This window comes from Tyto alba, unplaced genomic scaffold (assembly GCF_018691265.1).
Source record: "Tyto alba isolate M040663 unplaced genomic scaffold, T.alba_DEE_v4.0 Super-Scaffold_7, whole genome shotgun sequence".
Lineage (NCBI taxonomy): Eukaryota > Metazoa > Chordata > Aves > Strigiformes > Tytonidae > Tyto > Tyto alba.
Genome location: NW_024881328.1, coordinates 5,521,990 through 5,547,335, shown reverse-complemented (window position 1 = coordinate 5,547,335; position 25,346 = coordinate 5,521,990). Strand labels below are relative to the sequence as shown.

The window sequence follows — 25,346 nt, the reverse complement described above, 5'->3', positions numbered from 1 at the left end:
GCCTTCCTGCTGCTCCCCACAGGTGCTGCTCCATCCAGAGCCTGCTCCCTGGACAGAAAAACACTTATTTTCTTTTAAAATGCAACTCGAGAGTTATCGATTTATTTAACCTTACCACCAGCAGCTAGAGCCATAGCGAAACTGCTTTCCGCTTTGAGTCTGCAGACTGAGGTTGTCAGCCTAACTACAAAACCTATGCAACCCCAAACCAGTGTTATTCAGCAATACCATGGCACATCCCAGCAGGCAAAAGACAATACCAATCCCACTCTTCCTCCTTATGGATGTACAAGCTTCCCACAAGAGTTTTAACAGTTGGTAATTCACTAACTTGGCAAAGGATTTATGCCTAAGAGCAAGGTTTGATCCTTAGGTCTGATGGCTGGCAGATGGGGGCTTCAGACAATACAGACTTGTATGTCCCCTTCTTGTTTTGTGTCACTGCAGACACCATCCTGCACTCCCTGGCTTAGCTAGGGATACTTCTCTAATTCACTGCAAGGGCCATGGGTCTAAAAGTTACATGTTGTAACCATCCTAATTAACATCTGTACCCAGTATGTTGGGGTAGTCCTTTGCTAGTTCTCTATCTTTCTTCCTAGAGCAGTAAAACTCAATCAATCTGACATATATGTGTCCAATATATCCCTATTCTCTCATGATCTCACCTCCTTTGAAGTCTTTTAATACTCAAATAGCTTTTTTAATACCTACTCTATATATCACAATGCAATATATTCTTGGCTAATTATGCTAGAGTGATTTCTCTATGGGAAGGTTTCAAATAAAAAAAAAAAAAAAAACACCTGACCAGAGCAGAGCTATGAAACACTACTGAAACCATTTGGTCAATGCAGGCTGATCCTGCGCCACCAGGTTTCCGCATAAATGCAGTTATGTTGCAGAGCAGAGGTTTCCAAGACACAGAGAGCACTAGGGTGACCTACCAATACTGAAATTTTGCTTGGCTAGCTTTTTGGCCTCCAGAAAAGTGGTGTGTGTTTTTTTTTTTTTTTTTTTTTTTCTTTCCCCTGTTTCACAATTTCTCCATTTACAAAAAGGACAACTAAAATCTACCAAGCAAGTTAGCTCTGCAGAATTGTGAATGTGTTTGAGCACACGGGATAGAAGGTACAGAAGTCAGGCATTCACAGCAGAATATCTGCAGTTGTAAATGTGCAGTGAGTTCAGCTCTGCTGTCAGCTGGCATGAGGAACAGGAGGGGACAAACTCACAGAGTCCTGAGATAGAAATAAAAAAAAAAAATAAAAAAAACCTGATTTAGTCAAATCCCTGTAAGAAAAAGTAAGGCACAATTTAAAAAGATGAAAGAGAAATAAATGTATGTAAAGCAGCCAGGAGAATAATAGATAAGCCTTGGCAGAGGATTAAATGAAAAATGTACACAGTCTAGTGTTTAAAATGAAAGGATTTATCAAGACTTAACTTTAGCACAGACTAGCAGCAGGTAGAGTTTAAAAATAAAAAGTTTGATGTGAAGAAATGCTGTATGTGCAGAAAGCAGCTGATGTCCAAAGAGCGTGTTGGTTTTTACTATAGGATAAAAAAAAAAAAAAAGTATCAAAGAACAAGAAACAAAAAGGTAACTATTTCACAGTAGCTTTGAGAAACACAAGGTATCTTCAGACAATTTATTCATAGACAGAAGTGTGAGATATCAACCCTTTCTCTTAGATCGCTTTGCTTTTTGGCATCTTGATTCCAGTGAAAATTCCAGGGCACAAATGGCTTCCTGCTACTTCTTTATAGATACCTGCACATCTTTTTTGTTGTGTGAACTTTTACCCTGATATGAGATGAACTAAAATATCCTATTCCAGCTCCATACATCTCCCCCCTTTCAATTTTTCCTAGGTGCTCTGGGTCCCTAACTTATTCCAGTGCAGACCCTCTCTTCCCAGTAACCTTTTTTTGCAAGAGGTTGCTCAACCCCTTCCAAGGCTGGTAGCTCCAGCTAAGTTTTTCTTTAGTTATTTTCTTGATTTTGAGGAGATACCACATCATTCCTTTTTGAATTAGAGCCGCATAATCCCCAAACTAAATAGCTGAATTGTCTGTGAAACTGCTGAAAATAATGGAGCTTTGGAGCAATGTGAGTTGGGAGCAAAGGACAGTCACAAAAAGGTTGGGAAGGTTTATGTCTACTGTATTGGAAAGAACAAAAGCTGATCTTACTTAAAATGCTTCTAGGAATAATAGACAAAGATGATCCAATTCTCACTGACCCTTGGAGTCTATCAGCTCTGAGTAGCTCAGCACTACTGAAGGTTTTAGCAGAACAGAGCACCCTGGCCTGGACAAGGGGAGGATTTGGGGAAGCAACATAGAGACTTCCAGGGAGCTGTGCTGAACACGGCAAGGTGGAAAGGCAGTGGTCACAGGTGGAAGTGCACACGCTGCTGTTTCCAGAAGGGTTTGTCCCTGGTCCTAGTGGACTCAAACTGTGGACTATGATTGAAAGGATTATGTATGGATAAACTATTCGTGGAGCGCAACACATGTCCCCAGAGCACATAAAGCATCCTGTACGAAGGTAGAAATGAACTGTTCCTTTGCCAAGGAGATGAGAGCAATTTAGCTCCTTGAGCTAATTTAGAAACCAAAAGTTAAAATGTCCCTTGGGAAGAGACTGTTTAGGAATAAAGGCATCGGCTAATTAGGCTTAATTGCATTGTCTTGGGACAAGTGATTTATTAGGCCAATCTAGACCCATGATGGGCCTGCAGGGGTGTGTTCTCAGATTCACCAACTGAATGGCAAATATCCAAGAGCATTTTTTAACTTTGGAGCGAGTCTCCGGGAGAAAAAAGAGAGAGGTTAATGTGCACTCACATAATCTATTCCCATTCTCATTTCCTCAGCTCTGTACATTCTTTTATGTGACTCCCATGATTGTCTCCTTGTTCTCTGTCAAGCATTTTCTCTCTATGTTCCTTCAAATCCTCCCTTGTAATTAAGCTGTATCTTCAAGCAATCTTGCTTTTTTTGCTCATTATAAATAATCCTCTCATTCTTTCTCCCCTGAAGGTCTTCCGCTTTGTTTTGTCATCTTTGCTCTGGTTGGGTTTTAGGGTGTTTGAAAGAGGAGCTGTATGCCTCCTTGTAAACTCATGGGATTATGTATGAGTAAATGTGCTGTATCTCAAGCCTGTGTCACCTATAGGGTAGTTAGAATGAATGTGAAAGTATCACGCTGTTTTCATTCATGCTGTGTATGTCCATACTATATAGGCACTCTTCATTCTGAAAACTTAAACCTTAAAATGGAGCAAAAGAGAGACTTGGTGCCTGTAAAATTTCTCAAATGCATAAAGCACTGTTTTTAAAAAGCATGGTGCTGGACGGATTCCTGCTTTTCATGCCTGTTATCAAGGCATCAAAATGCTGGGAAAAGTGGAGATAAACAAGTAAACAAAAGAACACAGCTTCTGAGTCATATCTTCTCCAAAAAACTGTTTACAGCATAGGTGTGTTTGGCTGCAGTTTTTTGGGGGGCAGATTTGCAGACTTTATGTATAGTTAAATCTTTGCCTGACAACTTGTGCTTTCTTTTGTCCAAAACTCCACCAGCAATATGAAGAAATGTCATTTAAAGCGTGATGCATCTCACAGCCTTTTTAAAAATAATTTTTATTTTAAGGCTGAGGCTGGTCAAATTCTTGGAATAGGTCTTTAATGGTATTCATTCTTCAGTAATCATTCACTAAGCTAGTGAGTTTGCATGTTAGATCTGAGAAGGTTCAAATTTCTCATACATCTCTCCTGGACCATGCTGATGGGACATACACTGCTTAATCTGCTCTGCCATGGACTTTTTCCACTCCCAGCCTTGGAAATGAGAGGGAGGTGGCCACGTTCCTTGTGGATGCAGTTTCCCATCTGCTACCTCTAGCTTTTCTTATCAAATGGTGTAAGATACAACTGCCTGAACACATGAAAGGAACCCAACAGGCTTAGCCTGATGGAAAGGTGAATGTAGCCTGGGGGCAACTCTTGCATCCCTGTTAACTAACGAGGAAGAGATCCTGGGGCTCTCCTTGGAGTCTGCATGGTTGCTGTGATTTCTTTTTCCACACTTCAAAGGACGTGGGTTGTTCACTGCCTGCTCTTTGTGCCTCAGTTCTCCACTTTGAGGCAGGTAGTTTTGAAAGCACTTTGCTGTCTTGATTTTTGCCAATAAGAGAAGGCAGTGAGTTAGTTTCCTTTCTGATGAATGAACTTCCAGGGATGCAACATTCAACCTCTAGCAAAATGGAAAGAAAACATTCTTTGCCTGCCTTTTTAATAAGTCACAAAGAGAGACATTATCTCCCCTCTTATGCTTATCTCTTCATTTGTAGGTTTCTGTATCCACCTCACCGAACCTTTCTCTCTTAGGGAGGAAAAAGTTTATTTTCAACCAAAAAAAAAAAGTTAAGTAAATCTTCTGCTGTTTCCACTAAAAGCTCACTTACCTCTGTGCAGAAATGTGCTGGAACTAATGCAATTTTGCATTTGGGATTTCCTACTAGATGTTGACTCAATTTCAGTATTTAATAATTTTTCACTTTTTTTACTTCGGATTCCCACTTTTAGTACTTTCTATGAAGCTATGAAGCTTTCCTTCTAAGATTCTTAATTAAAGCTGTAGTCTACGCATGGTCTTTAAAAATGAGACTTGCTCGTGCTTTTGTATTAGTTCATTAGCGCACAGTGGGGAATTGTTTCTAACTTTTCCTTACCGAATGTGCTTTGAGATCATGGTATGCCTTGAAATTGCTCTAAGCTGAAAGTACCAGCAATAGCAATTATGCTTTTGTGGCATTAATACAGTTACCTTTTTTATTTTTTTTTTTTTCTTTTCATTTATGTCCCCTGGAGTACATTCCTGTAATTGTCAGTTACCAGTTCAGATGGGGTGTCCTGCACTGCATGTCTTCTAGAGCTATTCATGTCCCTGTCCTGGCTGAATACCTCTCTGGCTTCAGCCACAGCTCTGGGATCACACATACAGCTCATATTGTGATTCATATCACAACTGGCACCTCATTGAAACCATAAGAATTTTTAAAGGTAATTGGAAGGTTGTTACCCAGCTTAAAGAAATGAGCCTCTTTTATTTCTTGCAAAGTTGGTATTCTGTGTGTATACACTGGGGGGATTGTGTGCGGGGTTTTCTTTTTTGCTTGGTTTATCACTTGTGCTTATTTGTTTTCACTTGTTCATGGGATTTCTGGTCCTCATACCCCCTCTTTCTCCTGCCTGAACCTTCATCTCTCCAGTGCTCACACAAGAGAATATTGTCTCACTAGTGCATGCATCTTCGTATTTTTATTTTCCTTTGGGCTCCCTTAGTCAAATCTATTTTATCTTCAACATTGTTGTGGGCAAGCTAGACAATTTCCTCTGCCCCCATGCCTGCTCCTTTTTTGGTAAGTCCAACAAAGCAAGCCCAAGTCTGATGTCCTTTACTTCTTGCCCATCTCCATGCATTTGTGAGCCAGGAGCTTCTTAGAGACCTTCATGATATATCGTTTCCTCTTGCCCACTTGCTTTAAACTATCCTTCCTCTCACTTCCCATTTGTGAAATACTTTATTTTCACAGCTGTTTTTTATTGACAGTAAATTCTGACTATCACAGTCACTACTGCTCGTTTGTTGTTGAAGTCATCAGCAGCATGTCGTGGCAGTTGCCTCTTGCTGCCTTCTACTGTGTGGATACTATAGGACAGCTACAGCAATAGAGTTCTCACTCAAGTGTCTGAAGAGCAGCTTCTAGTGAGATGCTGATGGGACACTGTATCGTTCTCTCTTCCACTTCCATTTCCTAGTTTCTCAGTCATCGTGTCATCAAATCAGGGACCTAATTGTACCGGTGGAACCGTTTTGGGAAACTTTTAGGTTATTTCTGTCCCGTGGCATAAATACAGCTCCTCAAAGCCAATAATTATTTATTAATTTATTTATCTGTGTACAGTTTATTGAACAAAACTTTAATATTTTCCTAACCTACTTTTTCAGCATTTCTCTGTTTTCATTGATAGTTTTCTGAATTGACTTTCTAGCAACCCATTGTAATCAAGTGCAGTGAGATTTTGTCAGTGTGTGTTGGCCAGTGTTGTAGATACAGTTATTTTGTGACACAATAATAATCCCATGTAAACATTCTTATTTGAGGGCTTCTCACTTGCTTCTGCAGTGAGAAGAACTTGGGGGCTCCTGAAACCAGTGTTGGACTTCATGTCAACATTTGACCTAGTGTCATACATATTTTAGGGCCCAAAATACTGGTCGTTTATGTGCTACTGAAAATTAGGACAAAACCAACCCTGTAAAGAAAGATCCCTAAGTCACACTTCTCATGTTGTCTAGCGATAGGTGAAATTTCAACTTTTTGGCAAGGGACTCTGTAAAATAACTGTTAAAGATGCCCACTTCTCTTCTCCCTTAATTATTTAATGTCTTAGACTTCAGCTCAACAAACTCTGCTGGAGTTCTTTTCTGCTTGAATATCACTTAGTGTTAGTAAAGGGTTTGTAACACAACTACTGGATTCTGTGGCAGCTCTGCTGGCACATAAAACTTTGAATTCAATTAGTTCCAGCCACTGACATTAAAAAAAATAAAATTTTAAAAAAAATCATATGTGGATTGCTTCTTGTTTCAGGCAAAGAGCAGAAGTGATGACCCGTACATTTTAGCTAATAAGGATTCTAGTATGATAAAGGTCTTGCACTCAGGTTGTGATTACTGTATTCAAAAACAACAAAGACCCGAGGAAGCACAGCTTCCCAGATCTTAAAATTTTTATATTATAGTTCAGTCAGATACATGTATTATTTAGAAATCTATCTAGATATCACCACCTCAAAGATTCATCCAAGGGACTGAGGAGACTGTATAGTTCAGTAAATGCATCATAGTAATCAAAACTATCCAAGTCTCCTTTAAGTCAGAATTCTCGTTTAAAAGTAGCTCTAGGAGGGATTGTTGCTTTCAATTCTTGTTTAATTTAATCTATTTGAAACAGCCTAGAAAAAATTACTGAATTCTTAAAGAATGTAATATGCTTTTTTTATCACCATAATGTAATTGGGAACTATTCAATACTTTACAAAAATTGCTGAGAACTTTATTAATATCTCTGTGAGTAAATTGGCTCCCTGCTTGATTTTTAATTTCTGGTGTTAGGCAGAATATTCGATTTCTCCTTACTAAATGTGCTAACATACTGTTGGCTGTATTCTCCCTTTTCATATATCTGATATTTGGCTAGTGGAAGTGATATATGAGCACTTTGTGATAATATTTGTTCGTAAGCTGATTTAACAGTTTTTAATTCAACTTCATTAGCCTTAGAGGGGTTGTTTTTTGAGATCTTTTCCTGGGATTTAATTTAGGCTCTAATTTTGTCTGCTGCTTGATCATACCTTTCTTTTGCCTGATCATGGCGAATGAAATTATCATCCCTCATTGCAAGCGCCTTCGAGGTTTGGCGGAGAGCTCTGTGCGACTCCAAGGGGCCCTGATTGGATTCTCAGCATTGCAGCCATTTCTCTTTCTCATGCCCTGATCACAGCAACATGTTTCCTGCTACAAAAGTGAACTCAATCTCCTTTTGTTTTGACCTGGAGGGGTAACATGGAGGGACATGTTGAAATTGGTGTATTCCCACTTGTGTTGAGTCTAAAAGACTAACAAGGAAAAAATCAATTCAAGAAGAGTGTGTGTGCCCTCTATCTTCAAATACCTATCAGCTGTAAATCACCTTGCATTTGACTGACCAAACAGCCTAGGTTTTTCACCCAAGAGTCTCTCTAATTGTGGCAACAGTTGCATCAAAATCCCCACCTTGGAGAACAGTGAAGATCAGGAAGCTGAGAGCTGCCCAGTTACTTTTGAAAAAAGGATGATTACTCAAATCTAGAGATTTCTTAATTTCTCCCCTTGCATATTCATAGTTAAGTAAGTGTCCTTGTTAAGAATATGAAACTGTTTTCAGGATTTTGGTCTTTGTTGTTAAAACTTGCTGCTAGGCAGAAAGTGAATTTAGCTATTTTTTTAACCAAGACAAGCCTCAAAATACAGGAGAAAAATTGTCTCCCTTTAGATGGTGCTGAAAATGTAAGCTATTTAACAGAAGAAAAATGTCATGCTATTAGCCTCTAATACAATCATATTACTTTGGTCTTTTGACAAAGTAAAGCCTCAATGATATTAAATATGAAATGTTACTACTTTCACAGTAGCAACTTTTCATAAGGAGTTTTGATTTTTTTTCCACTGAGTTCTAAGAGACTGGTCCATTAATAACGTATGGCATTGCTCGCAAGTCACATATGCTTAATAATTAGGAAACATTTGTAATGAGCTGAAAAGGATAAGGAAAGCGTCAGAGCATGTGCAAGTCCAAAACTACAGAAGTCTGAGACTAATAATTACCTGGGCTTCAAAAGCTTTTCAAATTCTAACAACAGATCCTACTTAAAATTAACAACAGACATTGCACAGAGGAGGATAATGAAAGAAGTCCAATCTTACCATTTGGGATGAAGGATATCTAAATAGATATGAGGGAGGAAAAAAAAAAAAGCTTTAAATATAGCTTCTGGCAATCTTGGCAAGGTTTTCTGAAGGAGACAGTGAGAGTTAGGTTTCCAAATATTGCTGGAGTCTAACAGGGGCTAGCTGCTAACTCAATCTCCCACGCAAATTGTAGCCCATATATATACTATGAAGTGTGCTCTATAACTAATAGCTTCACAGTATATGAAGTATTTCACCCAAATAGGAGGGTTAAAATCTTTGAATTCTGCATTTCAGTGATGAAACTGGGAGTCACTTTTCAATTATTCTTTGTTTTGATTAAACAGACCCCTCATTACCACACCAAATATGGTTTGAAATCTTTTTCTCCCTTTTAGCGAGCTGTCAGCAGGGGAGTGCTGGGTCAGAGCAGGACCTTGCTGTGGTGCCCAGCAGAGAGAGGACGGAGTTGAAGTGGAATAACATTGTCTGTCCACTTGAACTTCAGTTTTGTTTCAGCACAGCTATAAAACACCTCATGGAATTAAGCAATAGAAATATTGATTTTTATTTTTTTTTTCCTCCCTTGACGTAAGTGCTAGTTAGGTGACATGGATCAAGAAAAGCATTAAGTTCTGAACTTACAGAAACCTAACAATGAAAACAACTTTTGAGCCTGAGAGGATAATTTAGGTAAAGGCTGAGAGGAGGGGAAAAAACCCAGTGGCATCAGCCATTACCTCCAAATCCCCTTTCCCTATCTGTATTTCAAAAAAATCCAGTATAGGATACCCCAAGGAAATCTTTTTTTTCCATTATTACATGTTCCTCATGTCTAAATATGTGAAAACATTTTAACAAACGTATTCTCACCACTCTCTGGAGAGTTAGGGCAGTACTGAGCATCATTTCTAGACATGAGGGCTTGAGGCATGGAAAGACTAAATGACTCATCCATGATCAGACAAGTCTGTGATAGCAAAGAAAATTGAAACTCCTCAAACTCTAGTCAGTGAGCCAGACATATGCTATGTAAAGCAATGAGCAGTTTTTTCTGTTTTCTTGAGGCACAGGGAGGTGGTCATCCTTGCTATTTATTCTGAATTTTGGCACTGAATTCAAAGAAGCATAATCATACTCATGTGCTTGCAATAAAATTAATGCAATAAAAATTAAATTTAAACATATTAAAAATTTGCAATTAGAAAACTGCAATAACATTAATGCAGAGTATAATGCAAAGACAGTGTCCCAGCTGTTGAGCCTGGGGATCAGGTCTGTGTTATAGAGTTTGTGGAGCGCTATTTGTAAATCTGGTAAGAGTAAGGTGGCTTTGAGGAGGTGATGCAACTGTTTACATGCTTGGCTTCTGGGATTGACCTTTGTCTGACTGCAGGAACATTAGGAGATTCTCCTGCTCAGGACCCGAGCCCTGGCTAGTTTTTCTGTCTGTATTGTATTATGTGGAGCCCCGAACACTGGAGGAATGGACCTCAAGATCTGGAATTAAACTTCTAGCTGAGCTGGTGAGAGAGAGGGAGAGAGAGAGAAGGCATGATAAGAATATTTTTAGTCTTTGGGAGCTAACTGTACCTTTTATTTTTTTCACCTGCCTTTAGAAACATGAAAGCTGAGCGGAGCTGGACTTTGGATGTGGTACCAGTGGTATGGTACCACAATGTTCTCCTAGGCAAATGAACGAGCATGGTCAAATCACTGTGACTGAGATCAGATGTAGTTTGTTTCTAGCTTCAGGTTCACTCCAGCCTTCAGGTTTTCTGTACTATTTTGTAGTCTGATTCCTAAAACCTCATGGGTTGTGTATTTAAGACATTTCCTGATAATAGAGTGATATTGGAGACAGAGTTAATCTCTCTTCTCTAAACTCATGTCACACTGCACTCTGCCTCCTGGTTGTCTGTTATAGGTCTTAAGGGTGTCATGAGACATAAGCACAGGGAATGGATGTGCTCTTCAACCAGCCAGTTGTGTCATGGCCATATAGGTCTGAAAGAAACTGAACTTAGTCTTTATTGTTGGCCCTTTCATTCATTTTCCTGCACGAGGCTGCCTTTGCAGACATAGCATACCTGCCTCAGTTCTATGCGATAAACTTTGGGATCAGAGAGATGTCTCGTTAACTCCTCAAAGCTGATTTTTTTCTCACAGCTAGAATAGCAACATGAAAACTCAAACAAACCTTTGCTGACACCTGGAAGATTTTGCAAAATTAAAGCAATGGGTAAAGCAGCTACATCAGTTGCTTTGCAGGCACAGCCTGCTCCAAAACTCTGTTTATGATTTAGCTTAGTCCGTGGTTTCATAAACTTAACATGTTTTGTTGGTATATGCTCCTAATATAGATATAATCTAAGTAATGAATTTGAAATTTCTAGATAGCATTGTGACCTGATAATGGAGGGAAGACAAACTGTTCCACGCCCAGTGAGGCTGGCAAGTGTAATATAAAGTATTACTAATTTCACACTGCATTCCGGTTGTAGCTTTTCAACATGCTTTCTCATGGAGATGAAATTATTTCTCATACAATATAATGACAGGATACTTCCAGCACATTGCCCTGGATTGTAAAAGTTGGGCCACATTAATGGTATTTCCCTGTTTTCTGTATCACTACTCAAGAGTTTGTTGTTTTTTTTTCCTTGTCAAGAAGGGAAATGAGACCCATGTTGCTTGAGGCTGTAAATTATAAATTAGTAGCATGATCATCTGTAACTTCGAAGCAAAGGTCAAAGGAATATTTTGTATTTTTTTCTGTGTTCTTTAACTGGATCTTCTTTGATGTTTACACTGCACATACATCATGATCATTATATCCTGCACTCTTGCATCATTAATGCAACTACAAACGAGATGACTCAAATTATGAACAACCGTGCTTCAGTCTAAAGCAGTCAGCTATGAATGAGGAAAATGAGCTAAATAAAACTACTTATAGAAGGGATTGTTCCCTGGTGTAAATGCACTTAAAGAGAGTATGACTAAATGAGAGGATACTGTTCCTTTCCAGAGTTATTTTACAACCCAGCAAGTCCTTGGTCATTGATCTGTGAAGTACGAGAACATTTTGGGGTGAAAATAAGAAACTTGAAAACCTTTCAGCAATATTTTATTATATGCCTACTTGTTTCAAGAAATTGAGCTAGTAACAGATTGCTTGAAATTTAATGCGTCACTTCTAGTGGAAGGTGTCCCTGCCCATGGCAGGGGGTTGGAATTAAATGATCTTTAAGGTCCCTTCCAACCCAAACCATTCAATGATTTAAAAACTACTTCAGGGCATAGACTGGAAAGCTGCAGAATTTTCTGGGAAAGTCTCAGTGTTATCAAACCATGAGGACATGGGTTTTATTTGAGGCATAAAATAGAACAATGCATTATCTATTTTAAAAGTTATTTTCTTATAGAGGGGGGTGTGTAAGAACATTCATACTGCAGAGAAGAACCCACAGCTGCTTTGACGTTAATTTATTCTGCTTTTTGGCATGATTGCAGTGGGTTTCATGTACACCTTTGCTGCTGGATGGAGAGATGTTAGCCATAGGAGTGCTCCGGGAGCACCTCTGGTGAGCATCCTGGGAGGCTGCAGGTACCTGGGACTGGCAGCAGGATGCTGTCCGGCCACACGCCATCAGCTGACTGTCACTGTGATAAGTTTTATCAGTGCTGTGTGAAAACAAGACAGGTGCTCAGTTTGGATAGATTTACATGTACAGGGCGGCGACCAGTAAAAAATTATTCTTAAGGATTTATAGTGGAACATTTGCAAAATTAGACCCTTTTCTGCCCAGACACCGATTTTGAATGCCCTTCACAAAACATTTTTTATCCGCAATGAAAAGGATGTAACTCTAGAGTCCTGTTACTAATTAGTTTAAGGTGTTTTTAAACACAAGCACCTCCTATAAGGCTTTTCAAAACCTTCCACAATATGCATTTTGCGAAGATTATGGTTTGGAGTTCAAAACCAATTTAGATCATGGTGCCTTTGTTTATGAAGCAGGAATAGTCAAAATGGTGACTGCATTTCAAAATGCTCGTTTTGCATGCAGAGTAACATCTCTTCAATAAGAAATTTTACTGCAGTATCTTAATGTGCAGTTTTATTGCCTATTATTTTTAGCGAGCATTTATAAAGCCTTATGTTTGGGGTTTAACACCTTAGTTATTTCCCATCATAACAGGTTGAAATTTGGCATAGCAGTGGCAACCTTCATTTCAAAATTTTCACAGAAAATTGTAAACAGCAAATTGCTAATTTGTAAAGATTTTGCTAATTTCCACACTTTGAAGCCTGTCAACTTAAATGTCAAATAATGTGACATCCATATGGACCATTAGATCAATGAGACTGTAGGACCAGAGCTGCCTCAAAGTGCACATCCTGTAGTGACACCTCTGAAGTTCTAGAACAGCCAAGAAGGAAAAAAAAAAAAAAAAAAAAAAAAAAAAAGAAAAAAAGCAAATTGTCAAAGTTATGGTAGGAAAGGGCAAGACATCTAAAACTGTCTTTAAAAAAATCATTCATTCTGTCATTTTGGAAAAGTTCTGAAATTTCAGTTTCCAAGTTGCAAATGTAGTGTTGCAGCAGAGATCTGGTTTCAAGCCAGCTTCAGAGTTAGCAAGTTTTGAGTATTCAAAATGCAACCAGAGTGCTTTTCATCAGGCTCTATCTGGGCAATATTCTGGCTGATGTTTATTTTGTCTTTGACTTTAGGTTGTGGTCTGAATAGAACATAGCATTGCATTCTCCTTGCTACAGAGTAATAGTCCAAATGTTATGCTTTCATGGATTTTTTTTTGTTTTGTTTAAAACTTTTGGAATTCATGGAATGTGTGTGCCACTGACATTAGTATCATGTTGTAGTAACATGCAGTATTCAGGGTTTATAATAAAATGTTCTATATATATTATACAGTTTGTATTAAATAGCTGGAATATCTGTTATGATTCAAAGCATCAGTAACTGAGTCACTTGGGTAGAAGCTGCATTATACTTTATTTGGGGTATATTCATTTTGGCAATGCAATATCTCATTTGAAATGAGTGTATATTGCACTATTGATTTTCATGGGTCTTAGAATAATAAAAACATCACACAGCAATAAAGAAAAAAAGTATGCTTTTTCTGTATACACTGTGTTTGGATGCAGCTCAGAGCCTTTCATAGAAGTAAACATAAAACCTATGTTGTTATGTAGAAATACGAAGTACTTATTTTTACACTATGCAGTATTCATATAACAAGTTTTTAACTCAAACTTGGTCTTAATTCTGCAGAGCTAAGCTCTTTTAAGCATACTGTGAAGAAGTGCTCCTGCTTTAGAGATGGGCAATGACTTTCTTTTTCCATGTTTACTTCCAGGAAGGCTGATCTACAGTGAATTTCACTTACAGATTTTTTTTTTTTTTTTTCACTATTACAAATTTTGAACACTTGCCAGGCTTCACTAACAACTCTGCTACCTGGTATAGAGAAAACTGAGAAAAGCTTTGGAAGAAATGGTGTCCAATATGTCCAGTGCTGGAGACCTTAGAAGGTCAGGAAGGAGTCTGTGGTGGTGACTTCCTAGTATTATAGTAACATTGATACGTGGGAAATTTCAGGTAGTTCTGACAGTATCAGTCACCGATACTATCATGTGCTGAGTTAAGATGTGGAGAACCCAGCAGAGGTGGGGTGAGACTCCTTGATTTTTCAGTATTGACATTATCTGCAGTGCCTTGGGCACTAGGTGATCCAGTCCATCCAGCTGTTTTGGAAAACTGTTTATAGCTATGTTCTCGAGCATATTTTTCAGAAAATATGAGTTAGTAATGTAGTGTCATCTTGATGTACAAGGTTGGATAAATGATTTTCAAAGTAATTTTTTTTTTTTTCTGGAGACGATCTTAAAAAAATTGTGTTTTTTGAATGAAACTGGTTTGGTTTTTATTTTAATGAAAGTTTTTGAGTAATAAATTTGGTTTAAGATAAGAAAAATTTACTCAGAATTCACACTGCTGTCTCATAGTAAGGAAAAGGCAATGCCCCCGCAATCCATCTTCTGAGGTCCCGTTGTCTGTCTGCTGTCCATCACTAACTCATTTTCTTAGTGAAACTAAGATTTTTATAACACCTTTTAGATTTCAATATTCATTAAGCTAAGTTTAAGGATGGGTGTTGAATTTAGTACGTCGGAAAAAAATAGTTGTGGAAATATTTCTGTTATTTTTCATTTTGTGAAATTAATTCAGACAAAATGGATATTGTTAGAAATCAATAGTTAATTGAAAGATGTGGTATGTTTTATCATTAGTAGTTAAAGAGAAATTTCCAAATAGTAAAATTAAGTTTTTAGTGCTAGCTATTTATAGAATTTATTGCATTGTAATGTGATTGTTAGAAATACAATGTATTATTAGAAATATATATATTTCTTAATATTACTTATGTATTTCTTAATTCTCAAATATAAATTAAGAGATATTATACCAAGATTGATATTAATTTACATTCTTTACAAAATCTTAGGCTAATCGGCTGGTGGGGTCATGACTTCAAAACACGATTCCTCATGGAAAACAGTATGTACTTTTACACTTTCAATTTTGCATTATTTGATATATTTATATATAAATAGCTTCACTTCTGCAGTATTTTGATCAGGAAGGATAGAACTTTGCATTTCTTCACTTATGTTAAATGTGTCAAGCTAAAGTCATCCCAAATATATAATGCAATGGAGTTATAATAAATGTGGGAATAAATTTGGTCTCTGGGCATACAGGTCTAACTGCTTCTAGACATTTTGCTGAAATACCTTCAAAATGCAGATACAGAATATGGATGAAAATTTCAAAGTATCTCAGTGAATTAAACTCATAAGTCTCTGAGGAGTGAGGATCTGCTATCATTCACTTGGGTAATATATTTCTTTGGGATTAGTTCCACTGGAATTAATGACAAATTATATAAATAAAGGTAAAGCAACCTGACATAAGTTATGAAATACCACTAATATTTCAGCATCTCCAAATTCCTTGCACTAGCAAAGATGGGTTTTAAGACAAAACCAAACCTGCTCTGAAATAGATAAGTATTTATTGTCTCAATATGAAATGAGGACTCCTTTCCAAATCTGACAGCTAGACAGTTCAGCTTCATTTTAAAGTATGGCAGACAGAATATCCTGAGGGATGAGAAGAAGAAAGGAGGTTTTTGGTTTGATTGGTTGCTTTGTTTTTAATATATTTTTAATTTTCTGTGACAGAGCCTATTGATGTGACTTTGGCTGGAGAACATCTCTCTAATAGCCTCAGTCTGCTCTTTGTTTTCTGACCAAATGTAAGAGAGTGGCACTATGGAAAGCCAGCAGGAGAAACAAATTGCCTTGAAATACTGTTAGAAGTAGAGAAACGTTGTTTATTCATTTCCATGGGCAGTTTGTAGGGGAGAAGTTGGGCAATGATCATTATAAAATTAGCTAGTCTGCTGTGCATGAAAAGCATTTCCTCTGCAGCATCCTCTTGCTCTAGTGCTGGAGCATGAAATATAAACGGTGACACAGAACTTACAGCGAGGCTTTATAGATTTATTAAATAGATTTTGTGAAATTTCACAGCCTAAAGTCTATGCAACTTCCCTATGTGGCCTGAAGCTACACTCAGCTGCATATGCAGTCTCCCATGTGTCTCGTCAGTTTAATAAAGTTAAGGAACATGATTCCCTGCTTGTGCACTGTGGCTTCACACAAGTGTGCCTCTGCTGACTTGGAATTTCTCTGGTTTGTGCCAGTGTTAAAAGAGATTCAAGTTTAAAGGTTGTTTTAACACACACCATTTAAATTAATTGTGGTTCTCTAGTTCCCATGAAGCTGCTAATGAGGTCTTCTGCTGGATAAAATTGGGCTTCTCTCAAAGTTAAGAGTATTAGTTGTGGATAGATTACTATTTCGTTTTAATGGCTGATTCCTATAGGCCACCTTAGTGAAATATTTTATTGCATGTGGACAGGCTTCAAGATAAGGTCCAATCCATTAAAAGGAAGAAAACAAAACCACTAATATAAGTTATTAATTTTCCAGAATTACAACTAAGTGAAGGAATTAATGGATTTCGGTTATCAAATCCTCCAATTTTACTGGTCTGTGCTCTGCAAGCTAGTTTAGAGGTAAGTAACTGTTTTACTCTGAGCCTGAATTTAAGAGCATAAACATGTTAAATGTATGTTACATGTATTACTGCTGTCTCCCTTAAAAAAAATGTGCATAGTTAAAAAGCGAAGGGGGAGGGGGAGGAATGAAAACCAAACAAAATAACCCCACAACCCTGAGACACCCCGGCCTTTAATAAATATACTCATCCCTTCACTGTTCTCACAGACTTTGCTGTTGGACTCGGTATACATGAGATTTGCACCCCCAAGCCTGACCTCTAGCACTGTGCTTGTCCTGGCTTTTTGGGGCTCAGTACTAACAGCAGCTTTTCCCATAGAGATGTTCAGAGCTTGCCTCAGTGCAGCCCATGTGAAGGATGTAGTTCGAGATCATCCTACAAAGGAATCACATAACTCTGAAAAGTTGTGTCCTGAGTTAATTCTACACATATTTCCTTGAGCAAAACAGACTTAGCTCCTTTTTGAAGGAAAATGAATGTGGCCACTGCATGTCCTGGAGTCTAACTTGAACAAGTGGCTCAGGGAACTTGTTATCCACTGTAGGGCTTTGATAACAAACAGAAAAGACAGAAGCTGACCGAGAATGCTTTCTAAAAGGGGAATTCATGAGTGTGGGATAGCTCCAGATTTTTATTATTATTTTTTTTTTTTATCTCTTCATTAGTTTTCTGGTGGCCAAAGGAACAGAGCCCATCTCTGATCTATTTCTACATCAATTGCTGAGACTGCAGCTGTGAAAAGGGCAGTCCTGCCACACAGAGCTAATCCCTTCTTTTCTAGAAAGGTGCAACCCATGTGCTGAGAGCTTCTGGTCTGCCTTGGAAAGCACAATTCAGCCCCATCTGAAGGCAGGCAGTTGTTCTCTAAACACCTAGTATCGTGCTGTGTTTTGTATCGAGATGTAGCAGCATTTCTCTTATGGACTGTTCACTCCTGAAATGCAGGAGTCCAGGTCTTTGTGGCTGAGGAGGATGATTTCCAGAGTGTTCAGAGAAGAGAAGTAGTGTTTTACATAGATTTCCCTACAATATGATACTAGATTAAAATTTTTCATAAGCTGTGTTTCAAGCCAGCCATGGTTAGCAAGGTTTTGTCACCAGCATAAATGGGAGTAATTTATTTCTGCTAACATTCCATTAATGTTAGTGTAAAGGCAAAGCTGATGCTGGAACAAAGAGCACTGTCCATACGCTATATGTCCCTCTTCTTTATTTACTGAAAAAACAGTATCTTAAGCAAACAACGTCAGAAAATTGCCAGTTGTGCTCTCTCCGGCTTACATGCAATGCTGAAGGACTGCAAAGGGCACAGCAATGCTTCTTGTTCTGCCTGACAATTTATTTTGTTAGTCCTTAAACATCCAATATATTTTTTTAAACTTTATGTGACCTTCGAGATAAGCTGAAAGCTATTCTGCTATGACCCAGATTGTCAGTGCTCCAGTTTGTGTGGGCTGATGTCATTTAGCCCACTGCAGGGAGCCTCAAACAATGAAGGCTGAGCAGTTTCCATCGCCTCCCCTTTCCGTGCCTGCATTACCTTTTGGCACAGCCAGGATTTCCCAGTGCTAATTGCTCTAATACAGTGGGAAACAAAATAGTTTTCATGTCTGGCAAGAGATGGCTAGTGAAATTGCATGCCACCTTCACTGGGACACATTAAGCAGAAGGCAGTGTTTCCAATGGAAACAATGAAAACTGCAAGTGTTAATGGATGTTATTCCTCAATAATGCTTAAAGTGACTGTTATGGCAGTAGCTGCTCCCTTTTATGGAAAAAAGGGGAGCGCTCTACAGCCACATTTAAAAGATCTTTTTCAAAAAATGTTACCCAGGAGGCCGAATATTCCTTGCACAAAGCCTGAGCAAACAGATTTTTGCATGCAGCCTAAGGAGATCCATCCCTCACACTGCTGCAAAGCCCAGAGGAATAGGAGGCAGGTCTCCATTTTACCCCCAGTACTGAGCTGAGTAGTCCTGTGTGCGCTCTGCCTGCCTGTGTGGTGAGGGAAGCACCTCTAGATTTGCATTGACCTGTGCAAGTACTGACTGCTGACAGCTCTGGTCCCTGTCACATTAATTTCTGTGACTGCACTGTCTCCATGCAAAGCTTGTCTTCCAGCAGCCATGTTTTGTTTCATAGAAAACACACGTAGGGGCTTTTGTTTTTGTGCAGCATCTAGCGGTTGTGATAGCATCACAGAGTGATACTTAGGATATTCTACAAAAGAGTGATTTCCAGGTGATGACAGAAAGCAGGCTTTGTTATAATTTCAGTAGGATTTCTCAGTTTTCCTTTTATACACGCTTTCAGTTTATGATATACGTAAACTTAAAAGTGTTACTCCTTCAGCGTAGAGCAGTGATTTCTTGAGAGTGAAGATCATGGATTTTTATACAGGACCTCTGCCTTACCTCTGATTGTGCAGGTTCAGTCAGTGGAGGCATAACTGCCCATAAACATCAGCGTTGCATTTATGTGCCAGAATGTGATCTGAAGTGACTGTTGTGTACTTGCATGTCTAGATCTTGTCATTTTTACCTGCTTGCATGGGAAGAAGAAAAGGAAAGGTTTGAGGAAGGCAGAGGTCAATTGTTTCCTGAGCCATATTTTCCCTTATTCCCTGTAACTGAGCCTTTCCAGAGCACAAGGAGAAGGTGTCTCACCTTCTGCTCCCAGACTCTTCTGCCACATTGTTTGTTCTTGTTTGTGTGGCAAAGCAGAACTGCCAGTTTTAAGCAATCACTTTTGCACATCTCATCATGTTTTGAGCTTCTGCAGCTCATCAGTCCTTGTATCTGTGTAAGCGTATAAGGCTATTAAACCAGAATCAAGGTAATTTTTTTTTTCTTCATGAGGGCTAGAAGAGACAGAGCCTGTACAGGATTTAAAGCAGTAAAGTCAATATGTTAATATAAATTTTGTGTTTTCAAAGACAAGAATTTGTAGATCAGTCATGATTCAGTCTTGACTCTTGTATTTTGCTACTTGAGATACAAGGAAAAAGTTGTATGCGATTTTGAGTTTCATTCAGGCTTGTTGCATGTACAGAGAGTTTATGGATCCTCTTCAGAGATGCTAATGAATGCCCTCTTAGCAAACTGCTGTTGTGTGCAAGTTCATTTATGCAGATATGTATGTGTGTAAAACTTTTTAACAGTAGACAGAAATGTTTTTCACTATCTAAAGTAATAACATTACCTGTGTTTTCAAAAGGCTGATCTTGCCATGTTTATGTATAATGTCTATCTGATATTACTACTTGTTTCCAGTGATAATGTATAAAGAAATCTGCTTCTCCTTTAGTCTCCTTTACTTCCTTTTTATTTTCTATAGCAATTTATTATCATCCTAATTGTCTAAAATCATTATAGGTTTTTGGTCAAACTACAATGAAAGCATTGAGAAGGAAATCTGTTCTACTTACGGGTTACTTGGAATACCTGATAAAACATTACTACAGTGAAGACAAAACAAATCCAGAGAAGCCCTTTGTAAAAATAATCACACCATCTCAGATTGAGGAAAGAGGATGCCAACTCACGCTATCTTTTTCCCTTCCAATCAAATCTGTGTTTAAAGAGCTGGAGAAAAGAGGAGTAGCTGTGAGTAAATCAAACTTCATCTTCTTATGTACTGTTTTGTGAATCGATACTATAACAAAGTAATAATTTTGAGATATAGACTCACATGAGGCAAAAAAGACTGGGGCTGATGAAAATTGCTTACCTAGCATCTTCAAACTTTACATTTCCAAATAATTTATAAAATAACTCTACTTATATGATTATTTGTTATTCTATTTATTGCCCTTTCTCTATCAATTTATTTCCAGTAGTTTTGTGGGTAGCACCATGGAGTCATCACTGAGGTTAGAGCTGCTTTATGCGTGCATTATGGTGGGAGACATTACTGATCTGAAGCTGATGGTCTGAACAGGAAAGATAGGGGAGGAAAAAAAAAAAAAAAAAAGGAGAAAAAACCCAAATCGCTGGAAAAACATAAATATATCTGAGCTGTCCAGTACAACGTACTGCCTGCACAGGCTTCTGCTGTTCAGCGTGCTTGTCCAGGGACACTGCCGTGGGTCCAGTCATGAGGCCAGAGACCGCAAAGAGGGGGTCTGAGCCACCCCGGGGTGCCGGCAGTCAGCCCCGCTCAGGCGGTGCTCACCACCCTCAACACCACAGCTCTACAGCCTGACGATGACAAGGAGCTTTGAGCCTGCACCCATCCCTTTCCTGATCTGCAAATGGCCAAACCCTTGCTCTTTGCGAGGCCTTGAGGTGGAAGGATTAAAAAGCTGTCATTTCCCTAAAGATGTGCTTTAGCACTCAGAAAGAAAGGGCACTGAACAGCAGTGCCATGTAATGGCACGGTTACTGGTGAGCACTGCTCAAAAAGAATAAATTTAAGGCTATACACTTGGTGATTTAGAAGTGCTGGGAGGTGAGGCTGATAGTGTAATGCCGTATAAATGATATAAGAGTTTTATTTCTGCTGATGACTTGTGTCCCCAAAGGGTGACTCTTCTAGGCCAAATATGTGGCTGTTTTGGTGCTGCCAGGGAATTCCAGGAACTGCTGCTTTTAAGAGGGCACAGGGCCTTACACTGTTGGCTCGTCTTCACAATGCAGTAATATGATTCAAATATGAGAGACTATTCAATTCAGCAAAATGCTTAAATTCACAAGAGGGAGGAAGAAAAATACTGCAAGCCCTGTGACATTACTTGTGCCTGTAGTACAAGACTCTATTGTACTGGCAAGTTTCTGTTTTGTGATGTTTTTTTGGTCACCTGTGTGCTTTTTCAACTATGGGTTGCTATAGATGCTAAGGTAAATTATGAAGATATGTAGCTGGTTTGGAGCTCCTTAATGGCACTGCTAGAGTCCTGCCCATCCTGAGCCTTGCATCATTTTTTAGACAACACACTATTCTTCTTGCTACGTTCTTCACAATAATACTCTTTACAATAGTTTCTTGGGGGTCCCAAAGATTTTACATGTGTCTCCTTGTCGGTCCAGTCATTATTCCTGGAAGACAAGGATGACATTTAAAAATATAGTCTGACAGATAAATATGAAGTGACCTTAATTTACTAAATATTCCCTTTCTGTTTTGCAGTGTGACATGCGAGAACCAAATGCTCTTCGCGTTGCCCCAGTTCCTCTCTACAATTCTTTTCATGATGTGCACAGATTTATTGAAATCCTGGGATCTGCAATTACATCTTCAAAACAAACAGCAAACAATACTGTGCTATCTGGTTCTTATTGATGGCTCAGCTGTATCTTTTAATCTATTTCTGACTAAGATGCATTTATCCCGCTGAGCGATTCTTTGCTTTGAGTAGACTGAGCTATATCCCATGCAATTTGCAAAAAAATGACTGTGCTTGAATAGTTATTTACAACAGACATAGTTTTATTAAAGCTCATATTTCCACTCTGCTTTGACTTTGACTTCATGAATTAGTATGCTTTGTATATTTTAATGGGGCTTTTCTTAAACATTTTGTGTAGTTTTATTACATTAGCTTTGAGAAGCATGGAAGAATTGCTATCAACTAGAACAGGAATGAAAAAAAAAATCCCTTCTTTATTATAAAAATGACGCATAATAAAAACTGGAAAATAGACAAATCATCAACTAGTAAAAGATATAGTCCAATTTACATTTTTAATTTATCAATTCTATTTAAAGTACATGGTATACTTGAAAAGTAAGAGTTGGACAGTTGTTTCAAAACTGTTAACTGCTGCATACTGAGTTTTTCAAAGGGCCCAACATTTTGAAATTGTAGTTTAATTAATGATTTAATTGAAGAATGAATTTATATTGCAGATACCTTCTTCAGCGTGATAGTTGGCTAAAACAAAACATTAACTCTTTAATTTTCTAGGTAGTCATCTTGGAGATGATATGCTTGAGAAAGCTGAGAAAAATTTTAAATTCATGTAAGCCAGTATGAAGGGCTGTGTAAGCACTTACTGCAGTTTTAATAAGGCTTAGTCAGATTAGGCAAAATGAACTCTGAACTGTCATATCTCATTGTTAACTTACAGTGTGGCCTAAATTTTACAGAGATTTGCACTAGGCAGCTAAGAGCAATGAAGAAAAACTGCTTATGCTTAAACAACACTTTACGTGGGGTTGTTTTAAGTCATAAATAACACCTTGATGTAATTGGCTACCAAGCTTCTAAGTCTGTAACTATTCAATGTGTACCCTTTATTAAGAATCAACTAAAACCTTCTCTCTGATTATACTCAACGTGTCTGATTTTTAGTAAGAAACTTAGAAAATTATTTTTGATTATACTTATTTTTATTCTACTTCAAGGGTGAGAAAGGATTTGGAGGAAAAAGTGAGGACTACTCCATTTTGGTTCAAGGGCATTTTTGTTAGTTGAAATTTTCACATTCCTTGAGCATCTCCTGCTGCACAGGGAAAGCTAAAGACCTTCACATTGTCTGCCTGTGCTCTAAAATTTCACAAAGATGGGTAATTTTAAAATCCTTGCTATAGTGATACCTATTTAATTAGTTGTAATGTGTAGGGGAAAGCTGAAAGAACTGCAAATAAAGCATTTGTTGGTATTTTTAGCACCTGTAAAGAGTAAGAACAGCTTCTCAAACTAGGATATTGTTATAAAGAATAGCACAAGAGTCTTAATCAGTTGGAAAGCTCTGGCTCACTCAAGAGGTTTTGATTACGTTGACGTCATTGGTCTTTAACTCAGCTGAGACTGCATCATTGTATTGCAGACAGGTATCTGTATTTCAGTGGCTGCAGTTTTATTTTTACACTTGCATCTGCAGCACAGCTACTTTCATCTGTCAAGTGACACAATCTTAGAAAAGGACCATTTTCCATAAAGTGACTGTTGATGAATAAAGCACTGAATATAAAGCTATGATGGTCCATAGTGTTGAAGATCATTTTAATTCACTGCCAGTGCCTTTGAAGCACTTGTGCTGCTGTACAGCTCTGGCTAACAGTCACTTATGCCTTCCCTATAAAGTTAGGCAAACAATATAAATCCAGATATGTCAGTAGGTCATACTATAAAATACCTTATTTTGATATCAGCTGAGCCTTTGTTGTGTATAACAAATACAGGAAGACTAAGAACCTTGAAATGTCTTTCTAAATAACACCTAGACATCAGGTTTGGACTAGCTGTCTTGGAAATTACAGGGAAATGAATGGTGAATTTTGAGGTCGCAGTTTGGCATCTGCATTAAATTCACAAGCTCTGAAAACAATTCCTTGTGTCTCTGATTAAGGGAAGTGAACCAAGCTGGGTAGGTAAAGTACCTACTGAATCTATACAGTCCAGGTTTTGAAAGATAACAGATGATAATTTAATGTTTACTAGTGTTTTGTCTTTTAGTAATATTTCAGGTTACATGTACAAATATTGGATTTATAAATAAGCGTTTGTGTTCCATTTGATGTATTTGATTCAAATCAGTGTATCAAAATGCACTTATTTTAATTTTTCTGAATTACTCTTTTTTATGTGAGCTGTGAAGATAAACATGAAAGTTTTTATAGGCTTATATATAAACTTAGAAAATTATGTCAAAGTGAGGAAAGGCTATATTGCATTTTACTGAAACAAAATTGCATCATAAGCACCAGTTTCACATAGTCTTTTCCTACTTGTAAGTTTTGTAAAATGAATAATACTGAAAGTTAACATTAGGTGTCAGTATTTTACATATTATTTAGTGAGAATATCAAGTGGAAGAGCTTCTGTGAAAAAAAAAAAATACAGTCTGTTTTTACAAATGTTTTAAGTTATCACAGTTAGAGTAATAACAGGAATAATTATGTGTGAAATAATTAATTGTATATACCCTGAATTCTTCTTGCTAGTTACATCTCTGATTTAAAATTCAGTATTAAGTAATACTGCTTTATAATTTTGATTAAAATTTAGTTCTTGGATTTTCTGAAAAAATTACATTTTTCAAATTATACTGCAAGACATGAGTGGTTGTAGATGACAGAAAATTGATACCCAGGTAGAGTGATAAAATGCCTACAAAATGAAGGAAGATAAATGTGAGTATGTGAATCCTTGGTTGTATGTGATCTTTCTCAGCACAACACAATTTTATGCTGTACAGTTCTCTTACTGAAACTGTTGAAAATATGAGGGAAAAATACAATAGGATCCATCTGTGCATTTTTTTTTTTTTTACCCTGTTTTGCCATGGGAAGACTAAAGAGAATGCAAAGTCCTCTTCCATAAGCAGAAAAGGATGTTTTTGTTTTCCAAAAGAACAGTATATTATGATTGGAGAAAAATATATGACATATAATTATTGTCTTATCTGAGCTTGTTGCATGATTGAGAATGGGAAGGACATGACCCATTTGAAGAGCTTAAAGTACAAAACATTGGAAGCCCTTGGTCTGACTACTGCAGAATACACCTTGCTTTTATTTTATCAGCAGAGTATTATACACGGGCAGATTAAGCAAGAAAGATGAAAGGAGAAAGGATGGAAGATAATAAAATAATTAACCTTCTAACTCATGTTACATTATATTATGGTCATGTTCCCAAATACAGCTGGGTACAAATGAGAATTCCTGGTGAAATTCTAGCCCCAGGGATAGGG

The 25,346-nt window shown here is 37.8% G+C and overlaps 1 protein-coding gene across 1 annotated transcript in view; it reads left to right on the top strand.

The window, feature by feature from the left end:
- KYNU (kynureninase) overlaps positions 1–22,116 on the top strand; it is a 55,195-nt gene extending 33,079 nt beyond the window's left edge. Inside the window, exons 10-13 of the mRNA XM_032997456.2 lie at positions 15,065–15,117; positions 16,617–16,702; positions 20,082–20,312; positions 21,835–22,116. Of these exons, the coding sequence (XP_032853347.2) occupies positions 15,065–15,117; positions 16,617–16,702; positions 20,082–20,312; positions 21,835–21,987 (523 nt within the window). The 3' untranslated portion in view covers positions 21,988–22,116. The remainder of the gene's footprint in view (positions 1–15,064; positions 15,118–16,616; positions 16,703–20,081; positions 20,313–21,834) is intronic.
- Positions 22,117–25,346: the final 3,230 nt, after the last annotated feature.